General features: G+C 35.0%; 1 protein-coding gene across 1 annotated transcript in view; it reads right to left on the bottom strand.

Moving 5' to 3' along the window:
* Nucleotides 1-18,769, bottom strand: part of rxfp2l (relaxin family peptide receptor 2, like) — a 58,091-nt gene that overhangs the window by 10,317 nt on the left and 29,005 nt on the right. The window contains exons 7-14 of the mRNA XM_065267252.2: nucleotides 15,072-15,143; nucleotides 14,575-14,646; nucleotides 13,387-13,461; nucleotides 10,726-10,797; nucleotides 7,712-7,783; nucleotides 4,628-4,699; nucleotides 4,349-4,420; nucleotides 2,519-2,590 (exon numbers count right to left, since the gene is read on the bottom strand). Coding sequence (XP_065123324.1) covers nucleotides 2,519-2,590; nucleotides 4,349-4,420; nucleotides 4,628-4,699; nucleotides 7,712-7,783; nucleotides 10,726-10,797; nucleotides 13,387-13,461; nucleotides 14,575-14,646; nucleotides 15,072-15,143 — 579 coding nt within the window. The remainder of the gene's footprint in view (nucleotides 1-2,518; nucleotides 2,591-4,348; nucleotides 4,421-4,627; nucleotides 4,700-7,711; nucleotides 7,784-10,725; nucleotides 10,798-13,386; nucleotides 13,462-14,574; nucleotides 14,647-15,071; nucleotides 15,144-18,769) is intronic.

The following is an 18,769-nucleotide window of genomic DNA, read 5'->3' as shown; positions in this document are numbered from 1 at the left end:
CCTTTGTCACCCAGCTACATCAGAAAGATCATGCTGGTTGACCAGATACGTTTTGGGGGAGGGTCATGGTGGTCCACCAGATTCAGAACAAAACCTGAATTAACCAGCATGAACCCACCTGACAAATTATTTTGTACAATAAATACCTTAAAAGTTGAGTGTTTGTCCAACTTTGTACCATACACCTCATATTTGATGGTTTCATTTAATTTCAAGGATCAGATATTTTACAAATACTGCGCCATTGACCAGGTTTTAGTTGTTCAATGGCGCAATCATTTTTAGTTTCCAAAAAATAGCAATGCACCAACAATGCGCCTGAACACATCCGTTTTCAGACCAGCATGCCAATGGGCGAACAGATGGGCGCAAGTGGATTTGCTATTAAAACAACACGGCACTGGACATAAAAATGAAAACTGCGGGTGTACTGTTTGCTAGTGCCCTAAGTGATGAATTTTTAAAGGTGCCATAGAAATGTAAAACTGTATTTACCTAGGCATAGATGAATAAAAAGAGCTCTGTTGTACGCCCCAACATTAAATGACACATTAAATTAATTACAAAGTTGTTAAAATGCTAAAAACAAAGTTGTGACTTCTGAGTTAGCGCTACATGCTAATTAATGCTATATGCTAGCGTTTAGGCTGAAGTTCTACTATTGACTTTACAGTTATGTTTTGAAGGTCCATACTGAAAAACTTACAAACTTACCACTCAGAAACATCCATTAACAATCTTCAAATAATTAGTTGTTCCTCAAAGTCTGTATTTTCGTCTGATACAGGCTCAAACGTATAAGGTTTGTTTACTAATGTGAGCTACTGGCATGAGCCTCAGAGCAGAGCAATCAGAGCAGAGCTCAATATTATTATTCATGACCCTTCCAAATAGGGCAAAAATAGACCATTTCATTCAAAGGACAAATCCTAGGGTTGTAAATGGACATGTAAAAATGTTTCTGGATAGTTTTTGCACTTAATAAAGTTACATACCTTCTATGTAGATGTCAAAGAACAATTTAATACATTATTTCAATGCATTCTTTGGCACCTTTAAAAGTGAGTCCTTCAGTACACACAGTAGTTTCATTCAGAGTTACCACTGACAGATCAGTAGGTAAGGAGCATATTATCGTATTTCAGACACAATCTCCTAGAGCAGACTGTCGCAAATCGAAAGAGTTTCTTGAACACAACTGATATCTGTAAAGTAACAATTACGGTAAATTCATCTCCACATCAAAGCGCACAAGGGTTCAGAGTGAGGTTGGACTTTTTGAAGACTTCAATACAGCATTGCTCTTCTTTTTTTTTGTTAGATTGTGTGTGGAGAGAGATTCATTCTTCAGAAATAATGGAAATCTATTTAAACTGTCTCTGAAGGCCTTAACTTTACTGCCTTTTTATGTCAATTTCATTTCTCCAGCAGGGAACACATCTGTTCTGAGAAATATTAAATATGATAGGTGTACAGATCAAATTATTCAAGAGCAGAGAAAGGGACACCTTATAATTTCTGCCAGTGGAAAGCTAAAAAAGTAGTGTCATATTTACTTGCAGATGTGACATCTCAAATGAAGTCATCATTCACCCTAGACTGACACAATAATGACTATTACATTTTCTGTCCGTATTGGAGGGCATCGTGCTGTGTGACTTATTGGCTTAATAAAGTTTTTGTTGTGTTTGTTTGTGACTTGTAACTCGCTTTGGAACCCAAAGATTTTAAAAGAAAATCTAAATGTGAGGAAATTACACATTACATAATCAAAAATGTAAAGAACATACAAACTAAAATAGAATATCTGCCTGAGCTGAACCTTGAAAAAAATCTTGAAATAAGTTTACTTTTTTCTTAAATACTTAATTGAAAAAAAAAAATTCTCACCCTATTGGCAGATTTTTTTTGCTGTTTTAAGCACACATTAACTTAAATTGTATATTTTTTGTCTAAAAACTAGACTTATTTTCTTATGTCCATTTGCTCATCAAATTAATTTATGATTTATGATTTTTGTTATATAATATTACTACTGAAAACAAGACAAAAATGAAAGTCATTTTTTACATTGGATATTTTAAGATCTGTCAGTGCAAGTCATTTTAGTTGAGACAGCTAAAACGTGTTTTAGTCTAGGACTAGCCTTAAGCCTTGTCTGTGAAAACAGGGGATCATGTCTAAAATTTGACAAGATTAGGCCTTAAAGGTTAAATATGTCTGTTAAGATTTAGTTTCTAAATCATCTTTTACCTATACAGCTATCAAAGTCTTTTTTCTTCAGCCCATCTTCAGTCAGCCATGAAAAATGTCATTAAAACTGGTACCTGTTGCTTATTTTTCTATGTAAAGCACTTTGAATTATAATTATGCAACGCACTATATAAATAAACTTGCCGTGCCTGTTTTTAGGCAGTACAAACAAACATTCAAACTACCTGTTCAGCCACAATATGCTGTATTATAAGATGTGATAAGCTGTATTATAATAGAAAAAAAGGAAATTTAGTTTGCTTACATGTGGGTGAGGTTATTTAGGGGCCGAAACATCCTGATGCTGATGTTGGGAATCTCCACTTCTTCCATACTCCTGCACACAAAGCAGATAAATGGAGATCAATTGCCATTTTTCCTTTAACTGTTTTCATCCAGAAAACTACCACATTTTAAAAGCCAAAAAATGTAGACATGTAAAGCCAAATAAATCATTAAAAATAAGTGTGATAAAATGTCAACGTAACACAGACCTGTGTATAGAGACACATAGGCCTACTGTAATGTAAAAGTACAGAAAAAAGTATTTTTGTATTACGGAAAATTTCTGTAAGTTTTTGTGCTTGTTATTTTATCCCAGCTGTCGGAATTTTACCGTTTTTTTACAGAATTTTTTTTACAGACTTTTTACAGAAAGATTCATGTATCCTGCAATTATCTGCTGACTATTAACACAATGTTTACTGCGACAGGGTCAATAAGGTGATCATTTGACCTCTGCCCAGTTCTCAATCTCTGTATATAAACTGCACCAAAATTATGATTTTTAGAATGAGCATTTCTATTAACCAATCACTGGGCTTTAATCAAATCTGCTAAGACCCCTAATCTCACATGTCTCTTTTTAAGGTTAAGAAGTGATCTCACAAACTGTCACACGAATTTAATGAAAAAATATATTTATGAGTGCTATACTCGACTACAACAATCGTTTCGTGTTATTCAATTTCTTTTTCCAAAGAGACAAATTTGACAGCTATGTGCAACCTCCATGCAATAAAAGTGTCATGAATGATTGGTTAATAGGAATCCATTTTCGGAAACAATATAGGATGTCGGTCCAGGTGTGTCCCACGTGTGTAAATGATGCTGTGGAGGTCAAGCCATTGCGAATGTGTAATTGTATGAAGTTTGACTTCAAGTTTGACTAGGCTGGACACGACTCGCTTTACTTTTCCACTGCAGTTTAGTATCACTTCAAAGTTTCTGGGATTACAGACTTGTGCTGCCTCTACTGTTGTGACATAATGATAAATGCGACACAAACAACTGAAGCAACAGAGCATATCAATCTTTATTTTTTGATTCTCGGCATGTACAGTAGATATTTTTCCATTTAAAAAGGGAGTTTGGGAACTAGAACAACAAAGAGCAGAAGACGACACCACTTTGTTTGCTCAACTGCGGACAATAAGCTTATCTTTCATACAGCAGTGATCTGCAGTGTTTACACGTCACATTTTACTGTAGTATCGGTACAGCTTGCTTGGTGCTCTGTTTTTAAATGTCAACCTAATCCAGCCGACTTGCATTTGTATTCTTTTAATAACAGTTGTATTTTATAATGTAATCATAATTAACTGCCTAATCAGAGCGCATACACTGTTTGGAAAAAAGGTCAAAATATGTATCCCAGCTGTTACAGAGGCAGTACCCTTTAAAAAGATCCTATATATGTACCATCAGGTACAGATGATATGTATACAGCTCGTACAAATATGTACCTTTAAGATACTAACATGTATCTTTGGGGTACTAATAAGGTCTTATTGGTACCAATCTGTACTTCTGAGGTACTAATATGATGTTCAAAGCTGTACTTTTTAAAAGGGTACTGGCCCAGTAACAGCTGGGGTACATATTTTAACCATTTTTCTTCAATAAAATGAATATTCTATTCAAACTGACTTTTCAATAACTCTGTGAATAACAGACTGAGGTGGATCATAGCTGACGAGTGGATTCCTTATTACTGCATTCATTCATCACATATAATTAAATGCAAGTGCTCATCTGAGATATGTAATTTATCTTTTATGCAAAAAAAAAAAAAATGTGACACCTGTTTACTCACAGAGACTGTAAATTCACCAAACTGTCAAACTGATTGCTGTATATGTGCGCCAGAGGATTATTGGAGATATTTCTGAAAAAACAAAAAATAAACACACCATAAATGGCTATTAGTTAAGAATGTGCCTTTGTGATTCATTTGGCCTGTCATCTGCACAAAGGTAAGAGAATAATACTGACAGACCATTAGAAAAATGGTGTCAGACTACGAGCCTTGAACAGAAACAGAAGTTGAAAAAAACCCACAAAATAATAATATAGTGAAGAATATCAGTCTCACAGCTGTTTAAGGTTCTGGAGGTTCTGGAACAGAGATGGAGGTAGATCTGTAATCTGGTTCACTGACACATCTCTGTAAAAGAAATCACATCAAATGTAGCAGCTGATTTAATACATCAATCATTAATGGAAATGTTTTTAAAAATCTGTAAATAGAAACCGTTTTACCAGCTCATGATTTATGCTTATTATGCTGAGAATATTTAGTTAGCAGGTGCCTCTCTTTGCTTTTTTTCTTTTCACTTTCAAGGTGCCAATCTGCAGTTGATATGTATAGTGTGCCTCAAAACATTTATAACCTGATAAGTGTCACTGTACCGCCAGCGTTTTGCATGTGAATTCTTATCTAATCATGACAAACTATATATCATTTGAAAGCTCTAAGAGTTTTCATTTATCCTCAGCATTATGACGTAGTGAGAGTCAGTTTCTATAATGTGACAGGGCCACAGGTGGACCCAATTTGTTTTTACATACAGTACTGTCCAAAAGTCTTAGGCCACCATGCCAGAATTAGATTAGTTGTTTTTGCAATGTTGTAGTGATCATATAAAATTATTTATCAGTCTCTTTAATAGAATACATCCAGAAAATAAAGAAAATGTGTATATAGGCGGACACTACTGGTATTTTTACTTTCTACATAAAAGTACATTTTTAAATATTTGTATTTTATCAGGGTTTTTCTTTAGAAACCATACATTCCAAAGCATATTGTCATAATTTTTACCCCACTTCATTTCATAATTTCAAGTTTTTGGTTTATATTTAATATTTAAGTACATTAAGCATCTATTTGTTTTACTTTTACTTGAGTAAAAGTACACAATTTTATGTAATTAGGTATTAAATCAATTTTAATATGCAATATAAAAGGAATAAACAGTATGATTCTATGCTTTAGAATGTAGTAAACATTTTTAGTAAAGCAAAGTAAATTTTTTCCCAAGACAAACACTCTGATAAAGCACAGATGCTTGGAAAATTTACTCAAAGTACTCAAGTAGTGTCCGCCTCTGATTGGTATATACTATTAAAAACTGTATAAAAGTATAAGCTGAAGTGTCAAGTATTTAGGGTAAACTCCCCTTCCACTTGAGCAATAGCAGTGAACTGCAGGATCTCTTAAACCTAAATGATATTTAATCCTAATTCCAAATTTCTAGTCTTTTTACTTCATTCTGCTTAAAAACCCTCAAGATGTGTTTAGTGCCAAGAGAGATCACACTTAACACCGACGATACCTAAAGAAGACATTTAGTCCTGATTTTTTTTGTATCTTTTCCTGTATTTTCAGTTTTCAATTTACAGTAACAATTACAAATCACAAATGTCATTTGTCGTTTTTTTTTATCATAAATACTTTGACGTCCTCACAATTAAATCTCAAATAAGATCGCTGAACTTAGCTGGGACTTCACAGTTATCAAAAATGCTTTTTTGTTAATTCTTTGTGTAATGTTCTAAACATCGTCACTTTAAAATGTTATGATGAATCATTTAACAAATGTTTATCCTGCCTTTCATTTTAACTTAAATAAAATAAAAATGCATCGTTTGCATTTGCTCCAATGAAGCTAAATAAGAAAAGTAAACTGGCTAATAATGGAGAATAATAATTTTTCGCTAAGCATGGGAAACAGAATGCTTTTTAATGACATTTTTAAGAGGGTAATATTCTCCCTATGTCATTGTACTGTAGCCTATTTCTGGGCTTTGTCATTCCTTACCAAAATAAATTGGATTCATTTAGGTTTACTTTTTCTTTTATCATTTCATAATTATTGTCAGTGGCATCACTAGGTCCTTTTTACATTTCTGCCCAGTCCACCTAAAAAATTTGGATTTATTCCACAATTGTTATACAATTTTGTGGTCACTTTTAAGTCCTATTTACAGTAAATCTCATATGAAAACGTCAGCGGCTTCGGCTCCGCTTCGTCATTCAGGCAATTTTTTTAGATCCTGAAGCCATGGATCAAAGTGAACATCATAGTGTACATTAACTGATGACATCCTCATTTGTAGTTTTTTATTTAAAAAAAAAATGTTTACACAATGTGATGTCTGAGCATAATAATATTCAGACTATTTTTTATACATTCTCATTGGAGGCCAAACCACACTAATATTAAAAACTTAGAATCGCCCCTAATTATTGCAAAGTTATTTTTCAAGTCATGGCAAAAAAAGTAATTACATTGTTTTAACTTCATGCTGCATTTTTTTTTACAGTGTAAGTGAATCAGATTTGTTGTATGTGAAAGAGTCATGCAGCTTATTAATGTGTTCCAAAGAAAGAAAGAAAGAAAGAAAGAGTAAGGGGCGATCACACCAAAAGCGTTCATGGCAGTTGCAGGCGCCTTTTTTGAATGATATTCTATGGGCAGGGAGCGTTTGCGCGCTGTTTATGCGCGCCGAGCGCCTTGTGGTTTTTGCCGCCGGCCGCAGCACGCGCTTTTGAGGGAGCGCTGAGAGCGGAGAAGCGCCCGACGTCATTCGCGTCTTTCCATTGTCCAATCGAATGAGGGGAGAGGCGGGCCTTACGTTGTGGTGAGGGAAGTTTACAGTTGCTTTGAAGAACCGGACTACACTCGCTCACTCTCTCCTGTGTGTTTGTGCACCTCTCACCCTCAAACAAGGTCAGAGCAAGCGCCCTCTTTTTAAAGTTTCTGCTAATATGACAGTTAACAGCAAAAGAGCGCTCACGCTTCAATATTTGATTGACAACACAGCTGACTCGGTGGTTGCTTAGCAATATAAAAAGGCGGGTCGCACTGCTCTTTTTTTTAAAAGGCAGTGCGTCGCGCCTTGCGTTTCCAAGCGTTTAAAATGCGGTTGGTGTGATTAGCCCCTAAGAAAGTCTTACAGGTTTGTGATACAAAAGACATAATAATAATTTTTAGGTGATTTCTCCCTTTAAAGCTCACAGTCACATTTTTTCCTCTCTTCTCTGCTACTTTCTAGTCTCTGTCTCTTTGGTGTGCACATATTTAAGCATCTACTGTAGCAGTCAATACAATGATAAAAATGCGTGAACTGTGTAAATGAATGCCTTTGTCTATTTATTTATGTGTGTACTCACAAGTCTATCAGCATATGCATGTCTGCAAATGTTCCCTCCTCAATGGTACTAATGTGGTTCCTCCTCAGTGCCCTAAAAAAAAGAAGGTACACAAACACAATATCATCATCTCAAACATCTAACCCAAATCATCAAAGCGTTCATAGCCATAGAATAAAGTCATATACATGTAAATCAGTTACTCTCTCTCCGATTCTTGAAAGAGCCTTAAGATCACACTTAAGAACCATCCATCTGCAGCATGCTCAGGGCCGCCTTAATCTAATGTGAGGCCCTGGGGCTGAGAGGTTTTGGAGGCCCCCCATCCCCTCAATTTATAGTCTCATTTAAAAAAATAAAAGTGTAATATCTAGGTAATCTACATCACAAAATGCATTAGTTTCTTTCAATACATATAACAGTGAGTTTTCCCTCTTTGACCCAGAAAACACCATAATATCATTATTAACATATCACTGAGCCCCCTTGAGCATAAACACAAGACACTTTATTTAACAACCACACACAGCAACTTGTGGTGAAAATAAAACCAAAATGTATGAGAGTATATATGTTTATAAGCTTTATGTTTATATAGTTTTAGGAATATACAAATTTGCAGAAAATTGCCACTCACTAACTAAATGCTCACCACAGTTTTAAAAATATAAGAAGTTAAAATTAGTTTTAAAGTGAAAATGCATTAATGTTTACAAAAGATAAGTCTTTATAGACAGAATCTTGTTTTTTAATCAGTTATTTATTTTGTAGGATATTGAAGATATAGTATGCATTGTATTTAGTATTTATGCATACTACGCATGTAAAACGAACAAGTATGAATATGCACAGACAGGGAACATACCTGTATATTATGCTGCGTTCCAGGCAACCGGTAACCCGTAACTCACGAGTTCAAAACCACGACTCACGACTCTGAACTGGGAGTACATCGATCTAGTACGAGTTCACGGGTGGGAAGTCACGGGTTTGACTGCCGTTCCAGTGCACTTTCACCGAAGGTTGTAAAAACACGAGTTACAGGCTGCCTGGAACGCATAGGGTCGTGAGTCGTGGTTTTGAAGTCGTAACTCACGGGTTTAAAAGCCTGCCTGGAACGCAGCATAAGATCTTTAGATAAGGAGATTATAAATATGAATGGTGCAATCAGGGGATGATCATTTGAGATGGTCTTGTCGCGCTTTGACTTGCACATTTACCGTTGCGTCGTCTTTCTAAACCAACAGATGTGTGTACTGTGAGCTTACATCGCGTCAAACTACATCGCAACAGCTGGGCACGCGTCACTGATATAAACGCAATTAACCTTAACTTTATAACAACGAACAGCATTAATATGTCCGGGAAATCCTTTCTTTATTTGGCGGCACAGTATCTTGCGCACAGTTGGAGAGACATCTGCATGCCAGAGACTCAGCTGCACGAGCACAGAGAGAGAGAGAGAGAGAGCGCGAGCGCGCGCAAAAGAGAGAGAGACCTGCACCTCACTAGTGCTTATTATGAAATTTCAGAAATTACTCTTTCATTTGATGGTGGATTATTTCCCGTTTCTCTGTCACACTCAGTCTAACATGCAGGAATGCCAAGTTGACAACGCGCACTTAATTACATTACGCGGAATAGAAAAATCTGTTACGTCTGGTATTTTATTTCATGGTAAGTTACCACGGACCAATCAGCAGCCGTGTAACGTGCAGTTAGAGTGATTGACAGATAACCTGACAAGTTACAAAACAATATGAACGTGAACTTGGGAGGCCCCTGAACTTGGGAGGCCCCTGGGCTTCAGCCCAGGTAAGCCCGTGCATTAAGGCGGCCTTGAGCATGCTACAAGATAACTATACCTCAAACCCTTTCTATAATGCTTGAGTACAAAAAGATACACGGAGTTAAAAATAAGGCGAAAAATACAATATTTACACAGGTCAAGAAATGAGGTTTGCAACCATAAAAACAGGAATTGAAAGACCCTTTAAATACACACAATATAGTTTGCAGAGGTGGACAATAGTATTTAAATTTTTAAGTATTCGTATTGTGTTTTTTCTTTGGAAAACATACATTCCAGAGAATAATATCATAATTTTTACTCCACTACATTTTATAAATGAAGTTTTGATTAACATTTAATATTTAAGTACACCTAGTACCAAAGTACTTTTACCTGAGTAATTACATGTAGGCATTAAACACATTTTTTTTCTATGCAATAAAAACAATATAATTCTATGCTTTTAGAATGTTTTGAAGAAATTTTTTTCCCCAAGGCAAACACTCGTTGGAAGATGCTTGGAAAATGTAACTAAAATAGTCTACTTGAGTACTGTCCACCTCTGCCAGTTTGTGTAAGATTCAGTAAAACTTCCTGATATTAAAGGGAATTCTGTCATCATGTTGTTGTGAACTTGTGTGAGTAAACTGACGATAAGTAAAAGCGACTTCTACAGCACCACAAAAGAAAGTCATATTTATATATTTAATCAATCACTTAAAAATGATTAAAGTTTTTTGTGGTATACTGGCCTTTTAAGTAGCCGTTCATTGAAATGTATATTCTATATCTGTGTAATTACGCAAGCATCTAGGTTTACAAGGACACAGTGAAACTCTAAAATGCATGCGTCGTGAGAGCAGGAGAGTGAAGTTGTTGACAGCATGTACTTCAAATGTCACTAGCAGATCAAATATCTTACATCACAGCAGCAGAAGATTTCCATGATGTATATTAACATCAAATACATTATGTAATTATTTTAATTTATTCATTCCTTTTGCCTTTAATCAGCTCAGGTCCTAAATTATTCAGTTTAACCTAAGTCTGCATTTATTTAAGTGTTTCCAGCAGAGCCCGGTGACTAAGAAGCTCTACATGAGCCCCACCTCTCTCCTCTCCACACTTTACAGCAATAAAATCCATTTAACAATTTATTATATGAATATACTGGACTATGAATAGCACTCACATAGTGTGTTACAGAGTCAGTAAGTGTTTGTGTGTGTGTGTGCATACTTACAAAACAGTAAGAGAAGAACAGTTTTTAAAACTTGAAGCCCAGAGAGATGAAATTTTATTCCCCTCCATTTCTCTGCAAAAACAAAACACTCATTCACCTGTAACTTCTCAACAGTGGTATAGTGGTGCCTGGAGAAGTGGGTATACTCTTAATGTATTGGCTAATTTTTTAAAGCAGCATAAGGTTAAACGGCCTGTGTTACAAACAGTGAAATGTAAGACTAGTCTTGCATATTTAGTTCACTCAAAAATGGGTCAGTTTTGTCTCATAACTTCGTATGCTTGGCTTATTTGCATAAGGATCATTATGAAATTAATATTATTAAGTGATATATTAAAATTTTGATGTAGGTATACCCCATGTAATCTAAATAAAGAAGTGGGTATACTCCCTACACCTGGGTATACCCTGCATACTGTACTGTGCAAAAGTCTTATGTCACCATGCCGGACTTAGATTTGTTGTTTTTGTAATGTTATAGTGATCATATACAATTGTTTCTCAGTCTCTTTACATCCAGAAAATACAGGAAATGTGTATATAGTTTTAGCTGCCATCAAAGCAATTCATATCTCATTTCAATATAGTTCATAGTTAAACCTCCGCAAGAGAACCTCCATCTCTTTACCTCCGCAAGAAATGGCGTAAGGTCCAATACCTTGCCAATGAATTTTGGCACAGATGGAAAAGGGAGTACCTACTTAGTTTACAACAAAGACAGAAATGGCAAAAAACAAAAAGAAATGCAAAAGTCAATGATATAGTAATTGTACAAGACGATACCGCAACCAGAAACGAATGAAAGCTGGCTAAAGTTGCCAACGTGTATCCAGCTGAAGATGGATGTGTGCGGAAGGTTCAGTTGCTGATCAGCAACTCTGCATTAGATGAACAAGGAAAGAGACTCAGCAAGCCAGTCTATTTGGAGAGACCTATTCACAAGACAGTCACATTACTTGAAGCTGACTAACATAATTTTAACTTGCAGTAATCGCTCACACATAGTTAATTGGTTAAAATCACAAGTGATTTGGTGGGAGTGTAGCTGCCATCAAAGCAATTAATATCTCATTTCAATATAGTTCATAGTTAAACAATATGAGGTTCAAATTTATATGATTAAAATCATGTTTTATAGTCAATAAATAATAATTTCATGTTTATTTCTTTTTGTTAAAATTGTTGTGTAAAAAGGGGGGGGGACTTATTTTTGGTTCCGTGTGGAATTTGTTATTAGGGTGACGTTATTTTTGGGTGCACTCATTGTGATTAGAGAGACATATGCTGTGGCTTGCCAGCCTGTTGTTTGAAAGCTTAAGGAAAGGTGTAAAGCTGACTACAAGTTGTCCTAAGGTGTGAAGATGAATCTCCCTTCTTAAGTTATTCTCTCGGGTTCATGCGGCCAATGAGGTATTTGTTCTGTCTTTGTAATTTATTTGTGTTGTGTGACTGTGTTTGTAACAAGCCAATTAGGATGTTATTTTACATGGCATAAATGTATGTTTTGTTTATTTAGTTTTCTATGTAATTTTGTCTTAATATTGTCTGCAAGTATGTTTATAATTTAAGGTTAATGTATGATTTTTTGTGCTTTGTTTATACCAGTTCTGACGGCAATTTAGTATAAAAAGGGACATGTGACGACATGTTTGAAGATTCTGTCATCAAATAAATGCCCGTTAAAACCCAGGAACGACTTGAGCCTTTATTTAAACTTGAGAGGAGTAACAATAGTATTAAAAAAATGTATAAAAATGTAAACTGATGTGTCAAGTTTTTAGGGTAAACGCCCCTTCCACTTGAGCAATAGCAGGAAACTTCAAGATCTCTTGAACCTAAATAAAATTAAATCCAAATTTCTAATTCTAATCGAATGACTTCAGGACTTAAGTCTCCTCAAAAAAGCTCAAGATGTGTTTAGGGCCAAGTGAGGTCACACTTAACACCAACAATGGCTGCAGAAGACATTTAGTCCTGAATTTTTTTTTTTTTTACATATTTCCTGTATTTTCTGTTTGTATCTTAATAAAATAGATTGAAAAACAAATATAGATGGACATTAAAACTTCTAAAACAACAAGTCTGGTGGTGGCAGCCTAAGACTTTTACACAGTACAGTGTGTGTGTGTGTGTGTGTGTGTGTGTGTGTGTGTGTGTGTGTGTGTGCGTGCGTGCGTGCGTGCGTGCGTGCGTACCTGGTAATTATCACGTTGTGGGGACCAATTGTCCCCACAAAGATAGGAATACCAGTGTTTTTGTGACCTTGTGGGGACATTTTGATGTCCCCATGAGGAAACAAGCTTTTAAATCAAACAAGATGATGTTTATTGAAAATCTAAGGTACAAGAAAGGTTTTTGTGATTGATGGGGTTAGGGAATGGGGCAGGTAAGGGGAATAGAATATACAGTTTGTATGGTATAAAATGCATTACGTCTATGGAATGTCCCCACAAAACATGGAAACCAGAATGTGTGTGTGTGTGTGTGTGTGTGTGTGTGTGTGTGTGTGTGTATATGTGTGTGTGTGTGTGTATATATATATATATTATGTATAAAGCCATAATTAATATAAAATAATGTAGATGTCCAATAAATAAATAAATAATTCAAATTTGTTCAGCACAGTACAGTATAGTAAAATCAGTAATATTTTAAACTCACAGCCAGTTGAGGCGAGGCATCTCAGGACAGATAGAAGTTCTTGGAAACTGCTCTACAGAGTTATTCAATAAAGACCTGAAAAATAAATATACAAATCATCGTGTGTATCATTAAGAAGACAATTTAAAAGCCAAACACTCTTTAATATTTGAAGAGTTTGGTTCCAAAACGCAATAAATCCATTTTGACAAATTTCTGTAAAAACGTGTTTTCTATACCAAGAAAGTGTCAAGATGAAAACCACTATTTTCTGTTACAAACTTTCACGTAGCATCTTTAGGTTATAAAAACATAAAACATTCAAATCCATAACTTGATTTTCAAAGATTTATTATAAAAAGAAATTATTTTTTCCACAAAATGCAATAAATCCATGACAAGTTTTTTTTTTTTTTAATTCTATAAATCTAATCAATCAATGTATAAATGTGCATTCATTTTGCCATTTTATATTCATTTAGTTGAACAGTTGTACACACTGGTAAAAAAAAGAAACATTAATGGCATTAATCAAAACACTTACTTTGTCATATTAAGAACACTGTCATTGCTGTGCGGTTATACTTGACGTCGTCGCTTAACATTTTTCACAGCGATCAGCTGTGATTCTCGTTGACTTTGAGTAAAAGTATGGAACGTTTTTCATAAGATCCCTTGGGGTCAGTGTGTTAGCACGAGAGAAGCTAGATACTGTCGGGAGAACAAGCGATCGTCTCCCGAGTGCCTCTCGCGTAAATTATTAGATGTTGATGGCTTACGTTTCTTTCCCATCACAGAAATTATCAATGCTATTAAAGTATTATTTTGTTTTTGTTTGTTTGTTGATCACGAAGTACAAAGTAGATGAGGAAAACTAGGACTGTGTACTCAACGCGCCGCCATTATTTGTTTACATTGCGTGGAATGGTGCGCTGTAATTTGTGGAGGGGATTTATTGCATTCTGTAGAAAAGGAGGAGTGGCGTTTATTGCGTTTTGGGAAAAAAGGGAAAAAAGATGACAGAATAACACGGCGGATATTGGATTTTGCGTAAAATTAAGAATTTACTTTTAAATACTGACCTGATATAATCACTCATTTTTTTTTCAAAAATGGCATTTATTGCGTTTTGGAACCAAACTCTTCATTTATCTTTTACATAAGCCTATATAGATTAATAGCCAAGGTGAAACAGAAGTTCATTCTTACAGAAAAAATAAAGACTTCAGTCCTTCAAAAGACTTCTGTCGCAAAGACGATATCCTATTTTCATCCAAAATCCTAACCATGCACCAGGAGAGACAAACACACATCAAATAAAGAATTACAAATCCCTCCACATTCAAACAGTTGACATTGAAAGCCATCTGAACATCTTCTGAAATAACTGCTGCTCAGCAGTTCATGTTATAGCTCCATTTTTGGTAATAAGAACAAGTCAGAGTCTTCTCAATCTGAGCACTTAAAGGCCCAGGTTTCATTTCAATTATTCTGTATTTCACTCATACAGAGAATAAACACAGTCCATCAATTATGTCTGTTTGGAAAAAAGAAAAAAGCAAGTAAACAGACAGACAAAAAGAAGAGCTAGATGAAAGAGTAAAGAATGAGACCAAGAGAGAGGGAGAGAAATGACTCACAATTGAAATTTGAATTGCATCTAAAATTAAATCTAGTGTGTGGTATAGGTATGATTTTCTACTTACAGCCACTCCAAATTGCTGAGGTCACTAAATATTCCTGCTTTCAGAGAAACAATTCTATTCTGACTCAAAAAACTGCAAAATAACACACAGAGAGATACAACAGATACAGGGTCAGAGAAAAGAAGGCAAAACAAATTATACTTTTATTTAAATAATCTTGATTACACAGCCCATCTGCTCTCACTGTAGCAGCCATCTGACCAACACTGCTGTTCTTCTACCTACTCACCCCCCATATCTCAATATAATTTCAATTAAAGGCTTTATTGCCATAACAAAAATTGTATTATCAAAGCATTTGAAGCTGAGCTGCGTACATGTAGTGTAAATAGTAAAGGTAAGATGTGCATTGTGTAAGTTCAATGTTTGAGCTCAACACTACACAATTTATTTTTATTTATTTATTCATTTAGCTGACGCTTTTACCAAAAGCGACTTACAATTGATATATGTCAGAGGTCGCATGCCTCTGAAGCAACTAGAGCTTAAGTGTCTTGCTCAGGGACACAATGGTGTGTCACAGTGGATTTGAATCCGGGTCTCTCACAACAAAAGCGTGTGTCTTATCCACTGCGCCACCACCACCAATTTACAACAGGTCCATGCATGCATACATGGCAACAGCATAAGGATGTATTACATTTTGTCCCCAGCTATAGCCTATTGTTACATCATATTTTCCCTTCTTTCCATGGATAAATGTGATGATGAAAGTATCAGACTGATGCTTGTGAAGAATCAGATGGGATGCTCATAACCACAAAAACACAAAGACAGTCTGCTGTACAGTCACATGTATACATTTTACCTTTAACTGTCACACCCTTTTGAGTGGGGGGGGGTGTAAAGATGTGTGTCAAATTTATTTAACTGTGTCAATCTTTGGTCTAGAAGCAAAATCTTTTCTCTGAATTTTTTTCACTGAAGTAGTTGTAAATATTAAATGTCAAAATAATTACAGCAATTTTATAAAAAAATCAAATGTATATAAAAAAATGTAATGTTTACTCCCAAAATGCTATAAAAAATAATGCCACAAGTCTGAACTAGTTCTGGTCCAAATTTCAAATTAAAATCACAAACAATGAGGTTTCTGTCACACTTTTAGTGGTTTTACCAACAAAGGCCACTAGGTGTCAACGGTTTGCTGCATACTCGCAAATCACAAATTAATTACTGTCACTGCATAATTATAAAATGACACAATGCAGCGCAATGCGCAACGCGTCTTTTGCTAGTTTCAACCCGTCGCTATTATCATTTTCATGTTTAGCGCCACGTTGTTTGAATAGCAAATGCATTTGCGCCCCCTTTTGCACCCATGGGCGTTCTGGTCTGAAAACAAGGTGTGTTCAGGGGCATTGTTGGCGCGTTGCTATTTTGAGGCAACTGAAATAGATTACGCCATTGACCAACTAAAACCAGGGGTGTATTCCAGAAAGGTTAATTTACCATCAGATTAACCCCAAACTTTGCGTTGATCAACCCCAAACTTGCTTACTCTGGGTATGTCGGTTCCAAATCACAGTTTAAGAGTTAGTTCAATCAACCCGCTAAAAGTAACCCAGAGTTAACGCACGCTCACAGTAACAACATAAAGGCATTGTCAATGGATCACAGATTTCACGAGTCACCATGGAAACGGCAGAGAATTTAAAAGTTTTTAAATGAGAAATAACATTTTAAACCAATACTTTCTGGCAATATCAACGTTTTATAACGTTATATATGTGCGTGATTACAAAACAAATAAAATTTATTAATTAAATAATTAATTAATACAAACCTATTTTAACCCATTTAAGTCCAATATTATACGAGTCTCAACGAAAATAAACATATTATTTAAATATTATTTAAAAGCCTGTAAAAAGAATCATATATTTTATGTTTGATTTTAAATATATTAATTATATCTAATTAGATATAATTTGACATATTTAAGATTATCTTTTCCCTTACAAAAATTAACAATGGTTTTACTACAGTTAAAACAAAAAACATGGTTACAGTAAAACCATGGTAACCACAAAATAACCATGGTTTTGACAACCATGGTTTTCAAAACCATAGTTAAACCATGGTTAGTGTAGTAAAACCATGGTTTTGCTGATTGTAATTAATGCACCAAAAAAAAAACATGGTTACCACAACTTTACACTAATAAAACCATGGTTAATTTTTGTAAGGGTTGTGGCACATAAAGTGCATAAATCTGTCATAAGGCTTATTTACAGTTTTTTTATATGATTGTATTGTGTTTGCATAAAATGCACTATGATTATATTCACTATATTGTACTTATTTCACTTCTGCTCCTTTGGGTGACCATGTTTAGTTTTTGGACTTTCCATTGTATGACACTGTATCACCATATTTTTAAACATTTACTTAGCTGATAAATGAACCCTATTTTAATTGTAAAGCTTCCTTACAGTTTTTCAATAGTTTTGTGTAATGCTTTTCAGTACACTACACAAAAAATTATCATTCATTTGCATTGGACGATTAGGATCTGCTGTGACAGAAGTGGAGAATAGAAATGTTACGTTAGTGTCAATAGTAACATGTTCTAATATGTCCTGTATCATCTAATATAACCAAATATCTCAATTTCCCTTTGGCTCAAAAATGATAGCTCAGGAAAGCAGCTACAAAAGGCCCATTTTAAAGAAACAAAAAGGTGATTTAGAAAAAGACTAAAGATCAAATGTAGAGAGTCTGAAGTGCATGTAGGATCTGAAGTGCATGTTTAAAGAGTAACTAAACCCTAAACCAACTTTTTTTAGTTAATGATCTGTAAGAATGATGCTTTATTAGTGCTGTTCATTGATTTTAGTAATTTTTTTGACATTTGGATATAAAGTGTTTCAATACTACAATATATGGTGTAAAAACGTCTGGGTGCTGCCCTCTTCAGGTTGAATGGTGGCTACTGCAGTTGAATTTTCCTATTGGATGTTGGGTCCAAGAAATAACTCGTGACGTGAGCAGGTTCAAGCTCACCACGCCCTTGTTACGATCTCACCACACACTTAGTTCGTCCCATCCATCTCCGTTGGGATCTGCCCACTTGTCTTGCATTTTTCAAATATTGCCGTGGGTGGAGTCAGGCTCTGACCAGGGGTTTAGTTACACTTTAAGAAATAAATATGATACTATGAAATATATATTTATAATTTTATTTCATTTTGTACATGATTCTAACTGATAATTGGAAATCTCTGACCACTATGCCAAGTCTGTGATTCAATGGTGTTTCATCTAATGAAGTCTGTGCTTCACCTGTGTCACTCTGTGGGTCAGTGTTAAATCGTGCCTGTGCTTCATGGGTGTCATTCTGTGGGTCAGGTTAGATGCACAGACACTGCAGGCAGGGGTAACTTCTGTCCCTTAGTAATTATTATTATGATAGGCATCATGTGTTTCTATTTGTTATACCCATTTACTGTAACATTGCCACATTGTCACTTAAGTAACATATGTTAAGATTTCTGTCTCAATAATGACAATGTATTTGCACACACATTTATTAGAATTTTAGATTCATCTCAAACGATCTAGTAAGGGAAAGAGATTGATGTGGTTATTTATGAATTGACAGAATTGATATGGAAAAGTACTTTATTGTTAACATTAATTACTCTGATGGAATTGTGTTTCATTAATAATGGACATAATTAAATGTTTAGTATTTA

The sequence above is a fragment of the Paramisgurnus dabryanus genome, chromosome 5, assembly GCF_030506205.2.
Source record: "Paramisgurnus dabryanus chromosome 5, PD_genome_1.1, whole genome shotgun sequence".
NCBI classification, from domain to species: Eukaryota; Metazoa; Chordata; class Actinopteri; order Cypriniformes; family Cobitidae; genus Paramisgurnus; species Paramisgurnus dabryanus.
The sequence above is the reverse complement of the archived record's forward strand: the minus strand, read 5'-3'. Positions and strand labels throughout refer to the sequence as shown.